Genomic DNA, 18,768 nt, shown 5'->3' with positions numbered 1-18,768 from the left:
AACCACAGCAGTGAGGGCAGACGGACATATCTCAGGGTGGGGGGATGAGAAAAGATAAACCAAAGAACTTGTATACTTACATTCATAGCACATGACACAGACAATAGTGTGGTGAAGGCCTAGGAGGGATAGGAGCTGGGCAGAGGGCGGAAAAAAAGGAGAAGGGGAGATGGGAGACATCTGTAAATACTGTCAACAATACAATCTTTACTAATAAAAGGGTAATATGCTAATTAGACTGGGAGACCTGGGAGACCTTCTGGACAAAGCCATGGTGGTGGGGCCCAGGCAGAGGTGGTTAGGAGGGAGGGCAGTTGGGGTGATCAGGCTGGCAGTGGGGGGGGGGGGGGCAGTTGATGGTGAGCAGACTGGCATGGGGGGGCATTTGGGGATGATCAGGCTGATGGGGGGTGGGGTGAGGGTTGGGAACTAGAAGGCCGGCAGGCAGAATGGTTAGGGGCGATCAGGCAGGTAGGCAGGTGAGTGGTTAGGAACCAGAGGACCCAGGTTGCAAGAGGGATGTAGGCTGCCAGTTTAGGCCCGATCCCCCAAGGGTTTATATTTTAAACGAGGGTAGAAAAACTAAGGCAGCTCCTTTTAGAACTTTAAAATGGGAACATGAGTCAGAGTCTGAGTGACCACAGAGGTTCATGCGGTGCCACCGAGGCTTCCTCTGGCCCTCGAGGCTCCGGTGGCCCCGGGAGCTCCCAGTCCAGACCTGCGCCTCGGAGCGGAGCTGCAGAGCTCGGTGCAGACACTGCTGCGGTGGCCACACAAGCAAGGCTTCCAGGCGGAGCCCACCCAGCGGGAGGCTCCAAGAGGGGCTTCTGAGAGGTTCCCTGGGGAGACTCGGGTCCTTCGCCTTCCTCCCGGGCCTCCTCTGGGTCTGGCTGGCCCCCTTCTCTGCAGCAGCATTTCCTCCTCACAGTCTTATATCAGATGCACACGACAGGATGAAGAGGTTACGTAGAGAACTTGGAGTCCAGAGATCAGGGTTTTACTCCTGGCAAAACACAGTGCATAGATGAAGAGCTATTCTTCTCTGATTTCTCTTTAACTTCCTTAAGTGCTGTTATTACCAGCACCGTCATTGGCGTATGGAGCCCCTCCGGTGCTGCAGGCTCTGGGCTAAGCACCACCTCACCTCCCCTCACTGAATCCTCACAGCGGCCTTATGCAGGGCAGGCATCGATGCTGTTCTTCTCACTGCAGACGAGGAAACGGACTCCTAAGGAAGTTGAGTAACTTTCTCAAGGTCACCACACCAGGATGAATCTGGACCCAGGTGTTTCTTTTCTTTTTCTTTTTCTTTTTTTTTAAAAAAAAGTAATTTATTGATTTTTTACAGAGAGAAAAGGAGAGGGATAGAGAGTTAGAAACATCAATCAGCTGCCTCCTGCACACCCTCTACTAGGGATGTGCATGCAACCAAGGTACATGCCCTTGACCAGAATTGAACCTGAGACCCTTCAGTTCACAGGCTGACGTTCTATCCACTGAGCCAAACTGGTTAGGGCTGGACCCAGGTGTTTCTTTGTCTATAGTCTGTTAATCACTTCCCATGTCTCTGGAGAGCATCACTCATCAGAATGGGCTGGACTGTGTTCCTCTTTGGACTGATTGCTTAGAAACAAATAGAACAATTCTTTAACTATCGCCCCCCTCCCCCAGCAGTCTAACTTTCCTCACTATCGAAGACAGGTCCTTCCTGTATGGTTCCCAACCACCCCCACTGCAGGAACACAGGCTTGAGCATTTGTGAGAGCTCGAACCCCAGCATGCCCCTCTCAGTGCTCGAGCCCCACTGGCTGCTCTTGGCTCTCCCTCACGGCTCCTTTGGCTTAGCTCCCGGTGGGCTTGGTAACCCCACAAGTTCAACCTCAGCACCTCCCCTTGGACACGAGTTAGATGCTATTGATCCTTTAGCTAAAGAGACTGTGATTGTTGAAAAGGGTGGAGTTGTATCTCGATGTGAACCTGGAACTGGTTGAATTTGGAAAGCCAGGGGAGCTGGTGAGGCGTGTATTGTCTAAGGGGCTGGAGGTGGGCCAGTGGCTTGGTGAGTGGGTCATGGTGTGGAGTTGGGAACTAGCAAAAGCCAGGGAGGAGAAGCTGGTCTGAGAGGAAGCATCAGGGGAGAAGGGGACAGGAGCCCGGATGGTGTGGAAGCTCAGGGCTCAGCTGGGCTGGAGGGGGAGAGCCGGCTTCAGAGGCTCCCTTGGTGCAGCTGTTTTCCGTACATACACTGCCACGGAGTGTGTCCACAGGAGCCGCGGTAAGCCCCGGAGCAAGTGCATGAGGGCCTCCACCTCCGCTCCTCAGAGTGTGGCTTCACTGGAGAGCAAGCTTTCACTAATGTGTCTCCTATCTCCAGAGCCTGTGGTCAGTCTGGTTCTTTGTAGGCACTTGGGGACTTTCAAATAAATGAAGGGAAGAAGGGAGGGAGAAAGGGAGAGAGGGAGGGAAGGAGGGAAGAAAGGAGGGAGGGAGGAAGGAAGAGAGGGAGGGAGGGAGAGAGAGAGAGAGAGGGAAGGAAGGATAAATGAAGGGAGGGATAGAGAAAGGGAGGGAGAAAAGGAGGGAGAGAGGGAAAGAGGGAGGGAGAGAAAGAGGGAGAGAGGGAAAGAGGGAGGGAGAGAGGGAGAGAGAGAGGGAGAGAGAGAGAGAGGGAGAGAGGGAGAGAGGGAGGGAGGGATAAATGAAGGGAAGGATAGGGAAAGGGAGGGAGAAAAGGAGGGAGGGAGAGGAGAGGGAGAGAGGGAGAGAGGGAGGGAGAGAGAGAGAGAGAGAGAGAGAGAGAGAGAGAGAGAGAGAGAGGAGAGAGGGAAGGAGGGAGGGAGGAAGGGAGGGAGGGAGGATGACCCAGCAGTAGGATTTGATGATGAAGTGGAGCTTCAAGTGAAGGTCAAGTGATCTCTCTCCAGGGTCAGGCGTTCCCAAGTTCCCCGGGGCTGCCATGCAGAAGAACACTCTCCTTTCTGTCTCCTCCGGTCACACTGGCTCAGAGAGATTAAGCCGGAATTCAACCATGTCTCAGTCCAGATAAACAAGAAAGGAGATACAAGAATCAAGGAAAGTGTGGCTATGTTTGTCCAGGGCTTTGTCCCACCCCAGTCCTGTCTCTGGGGTCACTGCCCCGTGCCATGGGCTCAGTCCCAGCACAGTGCCTAGCCTGAGCGCACACACACTTACGTTCCTCTCATTCTTCAGGAGGACGAAGCCAGGGAGCCCCGTGGGTTACAGGCTCTGTAAAGCCCGGGCAGGGCACAGGCTCCCTGAGCTTGTTAAATAAAGGCTGATTAAAAAACAAAAAGTGCCATCAGAATTTCAACGAGCAGATTGACTAATAGCATCCAAAGATCAGTGCAGCGCGCACACCTCTGCCCGTATCGCTGTGTATTTTTGTACTGTGCTTCCTCCGTGGTCTTTCTTGTGGCTGGCTGTGCAGTTTGGGTGCTTGTTGAGAACGGCATCTGCCTTTGGTTTTGCTGACCTCGGTGTTTCCGAGACCCTCTCTCCTCATAGGCTCAGTTTCGCCTTGCCAGCTGCTCTGGGCCAGTTTCTGTGGCAGCGGCGGCCACACCTGCTTCCTGAGGGCCCCTGGGCAGAAGCATGCGGTGGTGTCTCCTCCTGATCTGGGCCCAGGGGCTGAGGCAGGCTCCCCTCCTGGCCTCAGGTAGGGACTGAAACTCCAACCCGGACCCGAGGCAGGGGGAGCGCGGGGAGGCGGGAAGGGGAGGCAGGGAGGGAACCCTCTATGGGTCTGCGAGGGGGGGGGGGGGGGGGGAATGGGGAACCACAGTGTTCAGAGCCCTGTGCCCGCTTTTCTCCTCTGAGAAGAAGGCACAGGTTTGTTCTGGGCGGCAGATGAAGGGCTTGGGGCACAGGGGTGGGGGTGGCCAAGCCCTGACTGGCCAACCCCAGAAAGGAAGCAAGGGAGAGAAAGGGACTGAGCCAGACGGTGACCCATTTGCTTGTAGACATTCACTCCGTCCCTTCCTCCTTTCTTCTGAGGATCAACATGTTTTCCTCACAGATTCTAGAGACCCGAACATTTTAGATTGAATTCGTGACGCATCTATTTCCTTCTGTATTAAAAGGGGGCACAGATATTTAAAAAACGGCAGTGTTAGTTTTTGTTTTGCTTTCTGAGCCATCCGAGGGTGGTAAGTGCCAAGAGGGTGGTTTTGCGTGGAGAGCCGGTTTCTCACCAACGCTCCTTCCCTGTGGAGGTCACGAAGGGGTTTCCGGGCGCCCCCATGGCAACCAGCCAAACAGCCAGGTTTTACGTCCAAGGACAATGTGTCCAGCCCAGCCCCGGGCTGCTGGGAGACACGATGAAACAGAAGCGGTGGCTGCCAGGGTTTATATTGTAGAGGGAGCAGCTGAAAATCACCCATGGTGGTGACGCCAGATTCCAGCAGAGCATCCGGGATGCTCTCCATCTTCCGGGCAGGGAAGTGGCAAGTGGGCCGGAGAGGCGACCGTTCCAAAAGCCAGTCCTGGTCACAAAGCCCCTGGGGATTCCTGCGGGAAGGACCGGGCCAGCTGCTGACCCGGACTCCGCACGCTTTCTCCCTCCCCCAGGAGCCCTGCCAGGCAGACTAGAGACCGCGGGGAACATTTCTGCAGAGGAAGGCGGCTCCATCACCTTACAGTGTCACCTCTCCTCCACCACGGCCGCGGTGACGCAGGTCGACTGGACGCAGCAGGGCCGGTTTCTGGCCATTCATCACGCTGAGTCCGGCTGGTCCGTCTACCCTGCGTTCAGGGAGCGGGTGGTCCCCCGCCCGGACCTGGGCCTCACCCTGCAGGCGCTGACCGCGAACGACACCGGGGTGTACTCCTGCATCTATCACACCTTCCCGGACGGCATCTACAGAGGGAGACTCTTCCTGGAGGTCCTGCGAAGCTCAGGTATGCCCCCCGGAGCGGAGCAGAGGGCGAACCTCAGCCTCCAGGAGGGAAAACGCACCCCTGCCATGCGCAGTGGGGCAGGGCCCCCCATCCCGGCTCACACGCACATCACCTGGGGGCTTTTAAATAACGCTGATGCCAGCCCCCATCCCACACCAATTCAGTAGGAATCTCTAGGGGTGGAGCCAGGACCTGAGAGGTGCTAGGAGAATCCCTGGTAATTTGAACGAGCAGCCAACATTGATAACCACAGTTTTGGGTATAAAAAGGACATGTTATGTATATATATTGACTAGAGGCCTGGTGCATGAATTCTTGCTCAGGTGGGGTCCCTCAACCTGGCCAGTGATCAGGGCAGATCAGGGCCATCTCGCCCAGTCCCAGGGCCTTTCAGGGCTGGCCAGCCACCAGCCACCGGGAGGGACCACAGGAGGATGGCTGGCCAAGGGAGGTTGGCTGTGGGAACATACTGACCACCATGGGCAGCTCCTGCATTGAGCATTTGCCCCCTGGTGGGCAATGCATGTCATAGCTACAGACTGGTTGTCCAGTTGCTTAAGCTTTTATATATATATATATATATATATATATATATATATATATATATATATATATATATATATATATATATATAGACTAGAGGCCTGGTGCATGAACTTCATGCACAGGGTGGGGGTTGTCCCTCAGCCCAGCCTGCACCCTCTCCAATCTGGGACCCCTGGTGGAATTGGGCCTAAATGGGTGGTTGGACATCCCTTTCACAATCCAAAACTGCTGGCTCCCAACCACTCACCTGCCTCTCCCTGATTTCCCCTAACCACTTTTGCCTGATAGCCTAATCACCCACTGATCGATGCCTAACTGCTCCCCGGCTGGCCCGATTGCCCTCCCTCCACAACTGCCTTCCTCTGCCAGTCTGGCGACCCCTAATAGTCCTCCCCTGCTGTCCTGGGTCCCCTCCAACAGTCCTCCCCTGCAGGCCTGGTCCCCACAAGTGCCCTCCCCTGCTGGCCTTGTCTCCCCCAATTGCCCCTCCTCTGTTGGCCAGTCACCCCTAACAGCCCTTCTCTACAGGTTTGGGTCTCCCCAACTGCCATCCCTTGCTGGCCTGGTCACCCCTAACTGCCCACAATTACCCTCCTCTGCAGGCCATCTTGTGGTGGCCATCTTGTGTCCACATCGGGACAGCCATCTTTGACCACATGGAGGTGGTCATCTTGTGTTTTGGAGTGATGGTCAATTTGCATATTACTCTTTTATTAGATAAGATATAGTCATTTAGAAAATGTTCTCATTTCTTAGGTTAGCATGGATCACACAGATTAGAATTAGGTCCTAAATTTATAAGGGATTAGAGCTGGGTAGAAACAAAGCTGTGTGCTAAGTGTAAATGTACAATCATTTGCATTTTAGAAAGGTTTTTAATTTTTTTTTCAATTACACTTTACAGGCAATATTGTATTAGTTTCAGGTGAACAACATAGTGATAGGCATTTGTGTACTTTACAAAGTGATCACCCTATAAGTACCCACCTGGCATACAGCGTTATGACAATAGCATCGACTATATTCCCCGTGCTGTACTTTACATCCTTGTGGTTGTTTTTATATCTGGCAATTCTACATCTTAACCTCTCCCCCTTTTTTACTCATCTCCCCCTCCCCCCCCCCCAACTGGCAACCATCAGTTTGTTCTCTGTATCTATGAGTTTGTTTATTCATTTATTTGTGTGTGTGTGTGTGTGTGTGTGTGTGTGTGTGTTTAAGATTCCACATATAAGTGAAATCATGTGGTATTTGTCTTCATCTGCCTGACTTATTTCACTTCGCATAATACCTTTGAGGTTCATCCAAGTTGTCACAAAGGCAAGATTTCATTCTTCTTTATGGCTGGTTAATATTCCCCTGTGCCAGTGTGCCACATCTGTGTGCATTCATGGACACTTAGGTTGCTGCCATATCTGGGCCATTGCAAATAGAGCCTGGATGAGCATAAGGGCACTTATATATTTTTTTTGAATTAGTGTTTTGAACGTCTTTGGATAAAATTAAAAATAGAACTATCATTATGACCCAGCAATTCCACTACCCAAAAGAGGAATTGCTGGGTCATAATGATAGTTCTATTTTTAATTTACAATGATTGACATTTGTTCGTGCTTCATAGTTTCCAAAATAACCTCATGTCTGTTATCCATCTGGACACTTGAACCGGTTGTCTGGACAGAGGGAAAGGATTCTGACCGGATCTGAGAGGCAGTGCAGTGGAGTGGTTGTGAGCTCAGGCTGATGCCAGGCAGTCGATGTCCGAATCCCGGTGCTGCTGGTGACCACAGACAGGATTAGGTAGCTGCTCCGTGCAGTGCTTTTCTCCCCGGTGAAAGGAGGCAGTTGTCAGACCAGGGGAGGTGCTGACAGGGGTGAGTTACTCACTACACGCAGACGCCTGTAGAACGGCACCTGGGACATGCCTGGGAAGCACCGCACGCCGCTCCGCGATGAATGCACCGCTTGTCTGACGGAGGCAGCGGGAGTGAGGCGTACAGTGGCTCAGGGCATCAGTGCTGACTTGAACACAGGTGTTCTGGTTCCCGGAACGGCACCCTCTGAACTTCTAGTTGCTGATTGTGCTAGAGATTAAGCTTTATGAGTCGGCAAAATCTGTGAGACTGTTACCTTGAAGTTTTTTTTTTTTTTTTTTTTTTTTTTTAATGCCTGCTTCCACATAGGCCAATTATACATGCGGATAAGAGCTACATGTTTTTCTGTTCTGTGGACAGCCCTCTGCAGGCCCTCTGCTCCTCGTCTGCGCCCCCTCTCACCACCTATGGCCAAAGCAGGAAATGGAATCCTCAGGGCAGGAGAAGCATGTGCTGGGGGTTTGGGCTCCCTCTCCTACCCTCCTGGTACCATGTGGAGACTGTGGGCACTGCCCTTGTTCTAAGGGATTGCATTCCTGGGCCACCTTTCCTGCAAGCGCAGCCCTTAGTCAGCGGGAAGAGGGCCTGGCCTCTGCTTCGCCCTCCTCTTTTCTCCCCCGGGCACCTGGGAAGGAGGTGGAAACCCTTTCCCCGCAGCAAGCACACATGGGTCACTGTCCTGTTCTTCTCACACGCTCCTTGGATAAAATATCATCTCCTCAAAGCCCCTTTTCTGCCTCTTTCTCCTTCCAGTTACATTTTATGTTCACAGACATTCTCTGGTTCACGCTTTAACTCATATCACACTCTGACGAAGCACCTGTTCTGTGCCAGGTGCTTGATAAATATTTGTGGTCTGGCCTGGCTGGTGTGGCTCTGTGGTTGAGGTCACAGTTCCATTCCTGGTCAGGACACAGGCCTGGGTTGTGGGTTCGATCCCCAGTAGGGGGCCTGGAGGAGGCAGCCGATCAATGGTTCTCATTATTGGTATGTCTATCCCTCTTTCTCCCTCTCCCTGCTTTTCTGAAATCGATAAAATATCTATGTAAAAAGGATTTGGGGTGTGAATGAAGGAGAACAGTAGAGGAAACAGCCCCAGGACCTTGCTCAGGTCTCACGCCCAGGAGGAATAAGTGCCATAGGCTTAAGGGGAAAGGTTATGTGTGCTTTTTTTTTTTTCTTTTCTTTTCACTTTAATATTAATTTTATTTTAATTTTTTAAGTTAAAATTTTCCTACTAGTATGATTATAAATATGAAGTTTAATAAGAGAAAATTTTCCTTTTCCATTTTCTCGGGACATTGCCATTTGTTTTATTTCGTGAGTATTCATTACCCAAAGTGGCGTTGTTGAGTGGAGGAGGGGGGCTAACCATGGCTGCTCTGGTGTAGCTTGTGAGGTACACAACGGCTCACGTGTCGGTGGTTCATGGCGGGCCAGGCAGATGGTCTGCGGTCCAAGCTGCCAGGTGAGTGGTCCGGTCCTGTGGCCAGAGAAAGGCCTGGCCAGCCCCCACTGCTGCGTCCCGAGCTCAGGCCTCTCTGGGACATGGGTGCCCTTTGCTTCCGGCCTCAGTCCATTTCCCTTGTTTGTCCTCCCTCTAGGCGCTGGGCACCGCCCTGGGCTCCTCCTCCCGCTGCTTGGGGTCCTGCTGCTGGTGGTCATCTGCACCGCGGTCACAGCAGTGGTCATGTTGGCCAGAAAGGTAAGACTCTGGACCCCAGGCCAGCCACCCTGGCCCTTTCAGATCCTCCTTCTGTCCAGAGACAGTCATAGACGGGCCCCCACTGCCCTTTGTGCCTTTTCCACGGTCCTTGTTCTGCCTTTTGGGGAAGTTGCTTGCATCCTTCCCTGTGCCTTCCCTTATCTGGGAGCGCCTCTGCCCTGGACTCCAGACTATTTTTCCTGGCATACATGAATATCTAATAAAGAGGTGATATGCAAATTGACCATCACATCATCATAAAGATGGTGGTGCTCACAGTGGAGGCAGGGTTTCCATAACACAAGATGGCTGTACCCACAGTGGAGGCTGAGTTCCCATAATGAACCTTAAGGAGCAGGGAACTGAGGCTGTGTGGCACTGGGCTGGGGCAGGGGACCTGAGCCTGTGCCCCCACCCAATGGGGCTTGATGGGGTACCTGAGGCTGCGCCCCCAACCAGGCAGGGCTTGAAAGAGGACCCGAGGCTGTGCCCCACCCCCTCCTGGCGGGGCTTGATGAGAGATCTCAGGCCGTGTCCCCCACCCAGCGGGGCTTAATGGGGGACCTCAAGGTGCACCCCCCACCTTGGCCCAGACTGGGGGACCTCAGGCCATGCCCCCTGCCCTGGCACCAGGTCAGAGGACCTCAGGCTGCACCATCTTCCCTGGTGCCAGGCCGGGGACCTAAGGGTGCATCAGGGGATCTGAGGCTGCGCCCTCCATCTGGCGCTGGGCTGGGGGACCTGAGGCCGCACTTCCCCACCTGGCGGAGCTTAATGGGGATGGGTCTGGCTGGGTCTGGGTCTCATGTGATTTGGAGGTGTGCACAGGTGGGTGGGGACTTGACTCTGAGTCCTGTGCCATGCCCTAGACTCTGACAGGAGGATGATTTTCATATACATTTAACTAATTTTCTTTCATCTCTGACACTTCTATTATAGAGAAAGGGCAAATAGCAATGTTAAAATATTTCCTCTAAATAATTCTTATAAATATACTAGAGGTCTAGTGCATGAAATTCGACCGGTGGGGGGGGGCGTCCCTCAGCCCAGCCTGCACCCTCTCCAATCTGGGACCCCTTGAGAGAGGTCTGACTGCTGTCAGTTTAGGGCCAATCCCGCAGTCAGACATCCTTCTCACAATTCAGGACTGCTGGCTCCTAACTACTCTGCCTGCCAGCCTGATCACTCCTAACTTCTCCCTTGCTGGCCTGATTGAGACCTAACTACTCCCCTGCCAGCCTGATCACTCCCAATCGCCCTCCCCTGCAGGTCTTGTTGCCCCCAATTTCCCTCTCCTGCAGACCTGGTTGCCTTGAACTGCCCTCCTTTGCTGGCCATCTTATGACAATGTGGGGGGCAGCCATCTTGTGGCAACCATCTTGTGATGATGTGGGCACCATCTTGTGATGATGTGAGGGTGACCATCTTGTGATGACTTGGGGGCAGCCATCTTGTGACAACCTGAGGGTGTCCATCTTATGATGTGAGGGCATGAGGGTCAATTTGCATATCACCTCTTTATTATATAGGATGTTCTTATAATTACTATACACTTTATTATAGCACCTCAGAATACCTGGTGCTCAATAAATATTTGCATTGCATGGATCTACTAGACCAGTGGTCAGCAAACCACGGCTCGAGAGCCACATGTGGCTCTTTGGCCCCTTGAGTGTGGCTCTCCCACAAAATACCACATTTGAGTATACACTTACAGTGCAATTGAAACTTTGTGGCTCATACGCAGAAGTCAGTTTTCGGCCTGGGTCTATTTTGAAGAAGTAGCGTTAGAACACTCAAGGGGCCAAAGAGCTGCATGTGAGCCGTGGTTTGCTGACCACTGCTCTAGACTAAATGAATGATTGTTATCTGCCAGGCAGCTGCTGGCAAGAGTGCCCCCAGGGACCTTCTGAGAGGTTCGGCAGAGATGGCCGTGTCCAACGTCAGGACCATGACTGCCAACCCACTGTCCTTCTCCTCGGGTTCTCCAAGGGGGCAGTGTTTGTCCTGCAGCCTCAGCTGTGGGTCATCAGGTGACCATGCCCACTTAGCAAGTGGACATCCGGGTCTGGAGATCAGGGCAGAGGCCTGGACTAATGTGGGTGGAGATTTGGGCATCACCACAGGGAAGAGGGTGGTTGTAGATGTACATTTAGATGCAGCGTCTCAGAGAGAGTGTTGAATGTGAGAAAGCAGAGGGCAGAACCCTGGGAACCCCTGTAATTGGGGAGCTGATGTTCAAGCAGGGAAAAGAGCAGGGCTGGCTGAAGGTGCAGATGGGTTCACAGGAGGAGGAGGAGGACCAGGGAGAAGGTGCCGTGGAAGCTGGGGAAGGAGAGCATTTAAAAAAGGAAGAGATCATCAGTGTGTGGGGCGACAAAGAGTAGAGAGAAGCGGGGTGCAAGCTGCCTCACTGGGCTTCGTGAATAGGGAGGAATGGTGACAGGTGCATCGGGTGTGTAGAAAGTTTTGTTTTGGTGGAGTGGCTGAGAAAGTAAGGGTCAGGAGATTGATGTTGGTAAGAACACAACTTCGTGTGTGGATGTGTGTGTGTGTGTGTAAGAAAGGAAGGGAGAGATCATTATAATTACGTATCAGTTGGGGAGTAACTTTTGGATTGCACCCCTACATACTGTCATTTGTTTGCTTTTAGAAGAAATTTCTCAGAATTCGCTCTGCAGAAAGTGGCCTCAGGAGCGTGCCATGTGGACAGGAGGAATGGGAGCTCAGGGTTCCGGCCTCCCCTGCCGGCTGCGTCGGGGCAGAAGCTGCGGCTGCCGGCTCAGGCTCATGCGGAGAGCAGAGGGACGATGACTATGACGAGCCACACGACTACTTCAACGTCCTGAGCTACAGGAGCCTCGGGGACATCAGCTTCCCAGCCGAGACTGGTTAGGGGCCAGGGGCAGCTGCTGGGAGACACAGCCTGACTATGCTATCACAAACAGGTTGTAGGGTCTGCACTCTCCATCACTGCGGGGTGTGTGTGTGTGTGTGTGTGTGTGTGTGTGTGCGTGCAGTTGAGTGAATGATTGCCATTCTCATCCCTGTCTGCATTTCCTCTCCCCTTCCCTTCCACTCCATTGTGGCAGACCCGGGGGAGCAGCTTCAGTCTTGATTATGAATGCAATGTTGAAAACAGTGTGACCTGATTTTGAGTCTGGCAGTTTGAGCCAATTCTGTGGCTGTGGACAACGTGTTCCTCCTAACAGCCCTGGGCGGGGGCTCAGGTAACAAGGTTTTGTGGGGGATGATGATGACAGTGTGTTTGCAAAGCCACATTCTTCTCATTTCTCACTGTCATTCCCATCAACAGTTACTCACTCAAGGCATTTTAGATTAAGGTGTGGTCCCAGGGTCTGGAGGATGACTAAACCACGGTCTCGTGTCTCAGCCCTTTGAGAACTTCCCATTAAGTGGGGAGATGACATTTCCATGGAAAGGCGGGAAGGGGTAGGGATCTAAGACCCGTGCCTGTGGGAGGATATGCCATTTTGGCGTGAGGTGGTCTGGACAGGCACACCTGTGGTGAAGTGGCCCAGGAGGATGAGGAACAGAGGGGCCAGTCTGGTGAGAGCAAGTTTTTACACAAGGAACTTGTAGAAACCAAAGTCGGGAGCTAAAGCCTCACAAGGAAGACCCTGGTACCAAGGGAACCTACGAGACTTCAAATTCAAATCTCTTGTTGCACCCACTCAGCGTATAGCGATGGGCTATATGGGGGCTCCAGGCTCTTCCAGCCATGCGCTGGGGAGCCCCGGAAACGGTGCATGCTCCCCGGGGCCTGCGTGACCTTGGGCAGTGACCCAGGTTTTCTCTGTCAATCCAACACCAAACTTTGAAAAAAGAATCTGTTTCCCACTGAAAGGAAAATCTAGATTTTTAAAATAAGGACTCTTCCTAGGAAAAATATAAAATGAGGGCGATAGTTTCTAAAAATGTACACCTCCCAAGCTATCGTCTCTGAAGGCTTACATTCAGCCCTGGCCCCTTCATGCTGCAGTTGGGTGGCATCGGAGCTGCTCATTTCTGTTCAGGTGGCATTTGGGCTTTTATCCTCCCACTGTCTCTCAGAGAAACGAGGAGGGAGGTTGGCTCACAGGTGAGTGATTTCCTTTCACGGGCACAGGAACCGAGAGAATGTGAGGCAAAGCTGCCTGCTGACAACCATTAAAATAAAGCATTGCCCTGCTCCCCAAGAATCAGGCTGGTTGAGCAAGAAGACAATTGAACTCCTACACCTCCTTGCATTTTTATTTTTATGTTCTCACTTTTCAGCCAAACGGGTCTGTAGTTAGGAGCAATGAGCTGAAATCTGTCCAGAGTGCCAACTTGTTCGGAAGAAAGAGAGGCACGTGAACAACACCGTTATCTGCCAGGGCAGTCAGCACACAGCACTTTTCTTGCAAAACTAGTGCAAATTTGTTGGTAGTAGAAAACAATTCACGGGCAGGAAATGAATGAAGATGCAATGACGAAAAGGGAGTGTTGTTTTGCTTTGATGGAGATACATTGGGTCGAGGTAGACTGAGAGCTGGGTGTTATAGAACATGATTGTGGCAACTGGAAACATTTACAAATACCATTTGGAGTTGATAAAAACACAGAAGGACTCAGAGATGTCGTAAGTGGGTCAGGTGCCTAAAATGAGATTGAATTCAACGGAAAATAAATTTTAAAGTGGAATCCAATGAGCTAGATTTTCCTTGGAGAACCAGAGGAGACGATCCTGTCAAAGTCACATTCCTGAGGGCACGCCCAGCCCAGCCCCATAGCCGCTCTCCACATGCAGCTATGAGCAAGGGAGATGCGTGGTGAGTATAAAATGCACATCAGGATTTAAAGACTTAGAGTGAATAATAAGAATGTAAATGATCACATCAGTCACTTAGAATATTGATTACATGTCATAATGACAACATTTTGGATATGTTGTGTTTAATAAAATATATTATTAAAATTCATTTCCCCTGTTTCTTTTTACTCTCTTAATGTGAACTACTGGACAATCTAAAAGTGCATATGTGGCTTCCATTGCATGTTTACTGGACCATGTTGCTCAGACTCTAAACCTGAGCCAAGCTGGTCCTGGGGATGGTATGTGTCGCTGACTGATGGTCTCTCTTTCTCATTCGAAGTAGGGCTTGATTAGACGTTTTTCCTCTTTCATTATTTCTTTCTAGAAATGTATAGGGAAGAATCACATGGGATGTTGAGGTAGGGGACCTCTAACTGCAGACAGGAAGAGACCTTAGGCTGTCCTGAATCCCCTCTGGAATTCTTTGACAGGAGAAGAGGAGAATAAAAGGGGAATCATTGAATGATGAGAGTTCAGGGCGAAATACACTTATTGATTCCTTACCCCTTACCACTCCAAATTCTAAGTCCGGGCATGTAGAGTATGATCTGTAATCCAAAGGACTATATTGAACAGGCATGAGAAATATGAGTCATGGAGCTTTGACATAAATGATCTTCATGAGTGGACATAACCTTACCATGCAATTTTGTATCATGACTTGTCGCTTCTCCACCACACTGGAATTCCAGTGGATCATCACACAGTTAGGTTCACACAGATCTCATCAGTGTTGACAGGAAAGGCGGCCCAGCGCACGAATGACAGTACTCTGGTGGGCAAACCATACTCCACAACGAGGAGGGAGCCAGCAGCATGGCTGTGGCTGTCAGCATGGGGTGTGAGTTTTGGTCAGTTTTCTGGTTCTTTCTAGTCCTGCTTCAGTGCTGTAACCAGTAATCCCCCACCTCCACTCCATTACAGACCTCCCCAGAGGCCCAGGGGAGCCTTATGTGTACAAGAGCCTGTGCTTTATGGGGGTCAGAACTATATACCTTGATGTTTCAGATAATTAATTTGCGTAGATAGCATCTAGGACAATACTATCCAACAGAACTTTCTGTGATGAAAGGTCTGTGTCTTTGCTGTTGAATGTGGCAGCCATTAGCCACACATAGCTATTGAGCACTTGAAAGGTGGCTAATGTGACTAAGAAACAGAATTGAAAATGGTATTTAATTTTAATTACCTTAAATTCAAATGCAGGTAAGTAGTGATATGGCTGGTAGCTAGTACGTTAGACATTGCAGTGAATGCCTCGCATATGGAGAAAACACAGAGAGATATGTATAGGCTATTGGACAGCTCTACAGATGTTATGCATTTGAGAGAACTCTGACCAGGAAGAAACATGGAGGTTATCTTCTAGTGTCTATAGTCTTCCTTTGATCAAGACAAACCATGAGGCAAAACCGGTTTGGCTCAGTGGATAGAGCATTGGCCTGCGGACTCAAGGGTCCCAGGTTTGATTCCGGTCAAGGGCATGTACCTTGGTTGCGGGCACATCCCCAGTAGGGGGTGTGCAAGAGGCAGCTGATCGATGATTCTTTCTCATCGATGTTTCCAACTCTTTATCCCTCTCCCTTCCTCTCTGTAAAAAAAATCAATAATATATATATATATATATATATATATATATATATATATATATATATATATATAAAAGACAAACCATGAGGCCAAAAGCAGGATGTGAATTTATTTATTTCAGACTCTTCCCAAAAGACACCCGAGGTAGATCAGTAGTCCAGTTAAGGTGCTGAGGGTGAGGGCTGTCTAGAAGTTTGCAATTGATAGGTTAACACCTATCGGCAGGAAGAGACACGCAGCACAGGACTTGCCCTGGTCATTCCAACTTCATGTAGCTTGTGAAGACACCTTCTCTGGGGCCAAAAGCCTGGTTGCTGTTATAGAGATCAACAGGGAAGTAGCTGACGTGTCACGGCCTGGGCGTCAAGACTCGTCCAGGTGCTGAGCACCGAAGCTTCGCTTCATGACTTTGAAATGAGCACCTTCACTTCCCAACCCTCATTACAAACGTTTCCTCACTTACACCGTGGTAAGGACAATATCTAGCGTAGCATGTTCTGAGGAAGATACAGTAAGGTAATGTGGTTCACTCTTTAAGCTGTAAAATGCTGAATTCTTATGAATATTGCATTATGTCTCACAAGCATGTGTGCCTGGCTCTGCTTATGGTGCCACAGAGGTCCCCAAGGGAGCACCAAGTTGTTGGGATCAACCAAGGCATCTGTAATGATCCAACTCCTCAGTACTGGGGTTGAAGGAATGCTAAGAATTGCAGCTATAGCCTGGGGGCCCGCAAGTATCTGTATTTTAAAACGTTGTGTTGTGAGATGGTAATCTTTTTAAAAAGTGAAACTTATTTTGGATACCTATGACCTTCCTATAACAGAGGGCTGTCATTATCTTCAGAATCTATATTTATAATTAAGTTGGTTTCAAGACATGGAGGCTCCATTAATAAATAATTCATTTGCTCTAAGTGAGGATTTTGCAGCAGTCACGATCAGGGAAGGGGTGGGAGGAGCGTGGTCACCGGGCTCAGGGCAGTGCGGGGTGGCTGGGAGGCTGGTGCAGGGCCTGCAGTGCTCCTCACTCAGGGAGCAGGGACTTGGGCTCAGCAAGACATCACCCAACACAGCAAATCCATGTTTTATTTTAATGGATTTTGTAGGCTTTTTTTTTTTTTAACTTGTATTTAAAATTTACTTTTATTTATTTTCATTTTAGTATTATAATTCTGTAATAGCTATAAGGTTTACCTGGTTGTATGTTTGAGCATATTTAAGAAAGATTATAATAAAAATAATTATAGCCTATATTAGTTATTAATTTATTTTTAAACATTATAATAAAAATAATTTCAGATTCCTCCTCTGGGGGATGGTCTGTGGGAAGTATCATTGTTTTAAAATATATTTTATTGACTTTTTATAGAGAGGAAGGGAGAGAGATAGAGAGCTGGAAATGTCGAGGAGAGAGAAACATTGACCAGCTGCCTCTTGCACACTCCCTACTGGGAATGTGCCCGCAACCAATGTACATGCCCTTGACCAGAATCGAACCTGGGACCTTTCAATCCGCAGACCAACGCTCTACCGCTGAGCCAAACCGGTTTTGGCCATTTTTTTTTTTTTTAATAAAGGTATATTTATTACTCAAGTTTGAGAGACCCTGGTGTGGTATACATATCATTGAGTTTCAGAAAACTTGACTTCAAGCACTAGTGTATTAATGATTTTATAATGGGAAAAGCACATATTTCTGAACCCCTGTTCTATAAACTGGTGTAATAACCACTTCACAATGTTTCACAGGGAAATTGCGAGGATGGATAAATACATGAAGGAGAACTTTGTAAACGGTTAAGTGCCATATGAACAACCTCTGTGCCACTGTTACTGTAGCTCAGATGTGTCAGCAGGCAGAGAGGAGGCCCTGAACCTTTGGTGGTTGTGCACAGGGAGATCAGGCTCCGGGAGAAGCTGGCTGGCATCATCAGGATGTTGCTCGGATTCACAGAAATCAAATAGGGACAAATTTTGCATCATGAAAATGTTTTCTTCCTATTTTCTATTTCATAGACTATCAGGCAAACTTGGTGCTCAGTGACTGAGCTGCAAGAGGTCACCATTTAAAGTCACAGAGGTCACCTTTCAGCCCGGAGTTCCCCTCAGACTCTCCCCGCCCTGAGCCCAGGCCTGGTTTCTGTGTGCTCACACGGGTGGAATGCCTGCCTGTGCTCACCTCCTCCAACCCAGCGCCTGCATGTCCGCGGGAGTCCCCAAGCCAGACTGCTTCTTTCTTGGACGCTTCCTTGACGTGCCCTGCTCACTTATCTTTGCTAATTTGTAAATTCCCATGACACTGCGAGTTTGAATGGTAAAATCTAGCTTTTGATTTTATATGAACCTTTATTTCCGTGGTTAGAGTTTAAGGTTTACCAGGCCTGAAGTAACGTGCTCTGTTTCCTTCACACCCTGCAGAGCCGAAGGGAATGGAGATGCTTTTCTGAAGAGCTGGTGAATCTAATTCAGTTGGAGTGACTTCCCGGGACACAGGAGATGTCCGCCTTCCCCGCTGCACCAGCGATTTCTGCGAGTGATGAGGTTAGAGAGCTCCCCGGGGAGAGTGGCATCTGAGAAAGGGTAGTGGGAGTCTCCACAGACATCAAATGGGGATGCATTTTGAGCCGTGAACACTCCGTGGGTACAAGGGTACCCGATAGATGGGCACAGTGTTTTATAGGACTGGTTAGTTCCACAAGAGACTGGCTTGCATGTGAGGAAGGAACAAAGGTGAATTATTTAGGTAACAGTGAATGAGCCTTGTGATCACTTGTGAGATTTAGAAAAAAGAAGGAAAATGCCTAAATTTGCATTATATTTCCCTAAACGACCTCAGTGTTACCAGTCTTGGCATTCCTATCTCTTGTGCCAAGAGGAGAATATATAATATTAGGAATTTTTCTGACCTTTTTGTGGTAATTCTTATTTGGATAATCTCTAGACCTAGTTCACAATAGATAAATGAATGTGGAGAACTGCCTAAAACAGAATAACTGTCACAATAGAAAGAAGACACAATAGGAAACCAAGAGAAGAGTTTGTTTTTTTTTGTTTTTTTTTTAATTATTCCTTCATATTCAAACTTCACAAACAGTGTGAACTTGTACAATACCTCGGAAAGTGAAACTTACAAAAAAAGTGCTGGTAACATTTAAAAAAAACAACAAAAACCCCAAAAAACAAACATCATTCTTAGCAACATCAATTACTCTTCCACACAAAACAGAAACCTTGTAAAATTTATTTTCGTATTTTTAAGGCGTAATACTTCCGTAT

At 49.5% G+C, this 18,768-nt stretch overlaps 1 protein-coding gene across 2 annotated transcripts; it reads left to right on the top strand.

Moving 5' to 3' along the window:
* Positions 1-993: 993 nt before the first annotated feature.
* Positions 994-14,841, top strand: TIGIT (T cell immunoreceptor with Ig and ITIM domains). 2 transcript variants are annotated; one of them, XM_084872093.1, is made up of 5 exons: positions 994-1,241; positions 3,546-3,676; positions 4,588-4,917; positions 8,942-9,042; positions 11,696-14,840. In XM_084872093.1, the coding sequence occupies exons 2-5, from the start codon at positions 3,613-3,615 to the stop codon at positions 11,936-11,938; spliced, it is 738 nt and encodes a 245-aa protein (XP_084728219.1). In that variant the 5' UTR covers positions 994-1,241; positions 3,546-3,612; the 3' UTR covers positions 11,939-14,840. The 2 variants fall into 2 exon arrangements, with proteins under 2 accessions (XP_084728219.1, XP_084728220.1); XM_084872094.1 differs by lacking the exon at positions 994-1,241 and having other exon boundaries at positions 2,997-3,676; positions 11,699-14,841.
* Positions 14,842-18,768: the final 3,927 nt, after the last annotated feature.

The sequence above is a fragment of the Pipistrellus hanaki genome (genome assembly GCF_964339955.1).
Source record: "Pipistrellus hanaki genome assembly, chromosome: 2".
Taxonomy (NCBI): domain Eukaryota; kingdom Metazoa; phylum Chordata; class Mammalia; order Chiroptera; family Vespertilionidae; genus Pipistrellus; species Pipistrellus hanaki.
The sequence above is the reverse complement of the archived record's forward strand: the minus strand, read 5'-3'. Positions and strand labels throughout refer to the sequence as shown.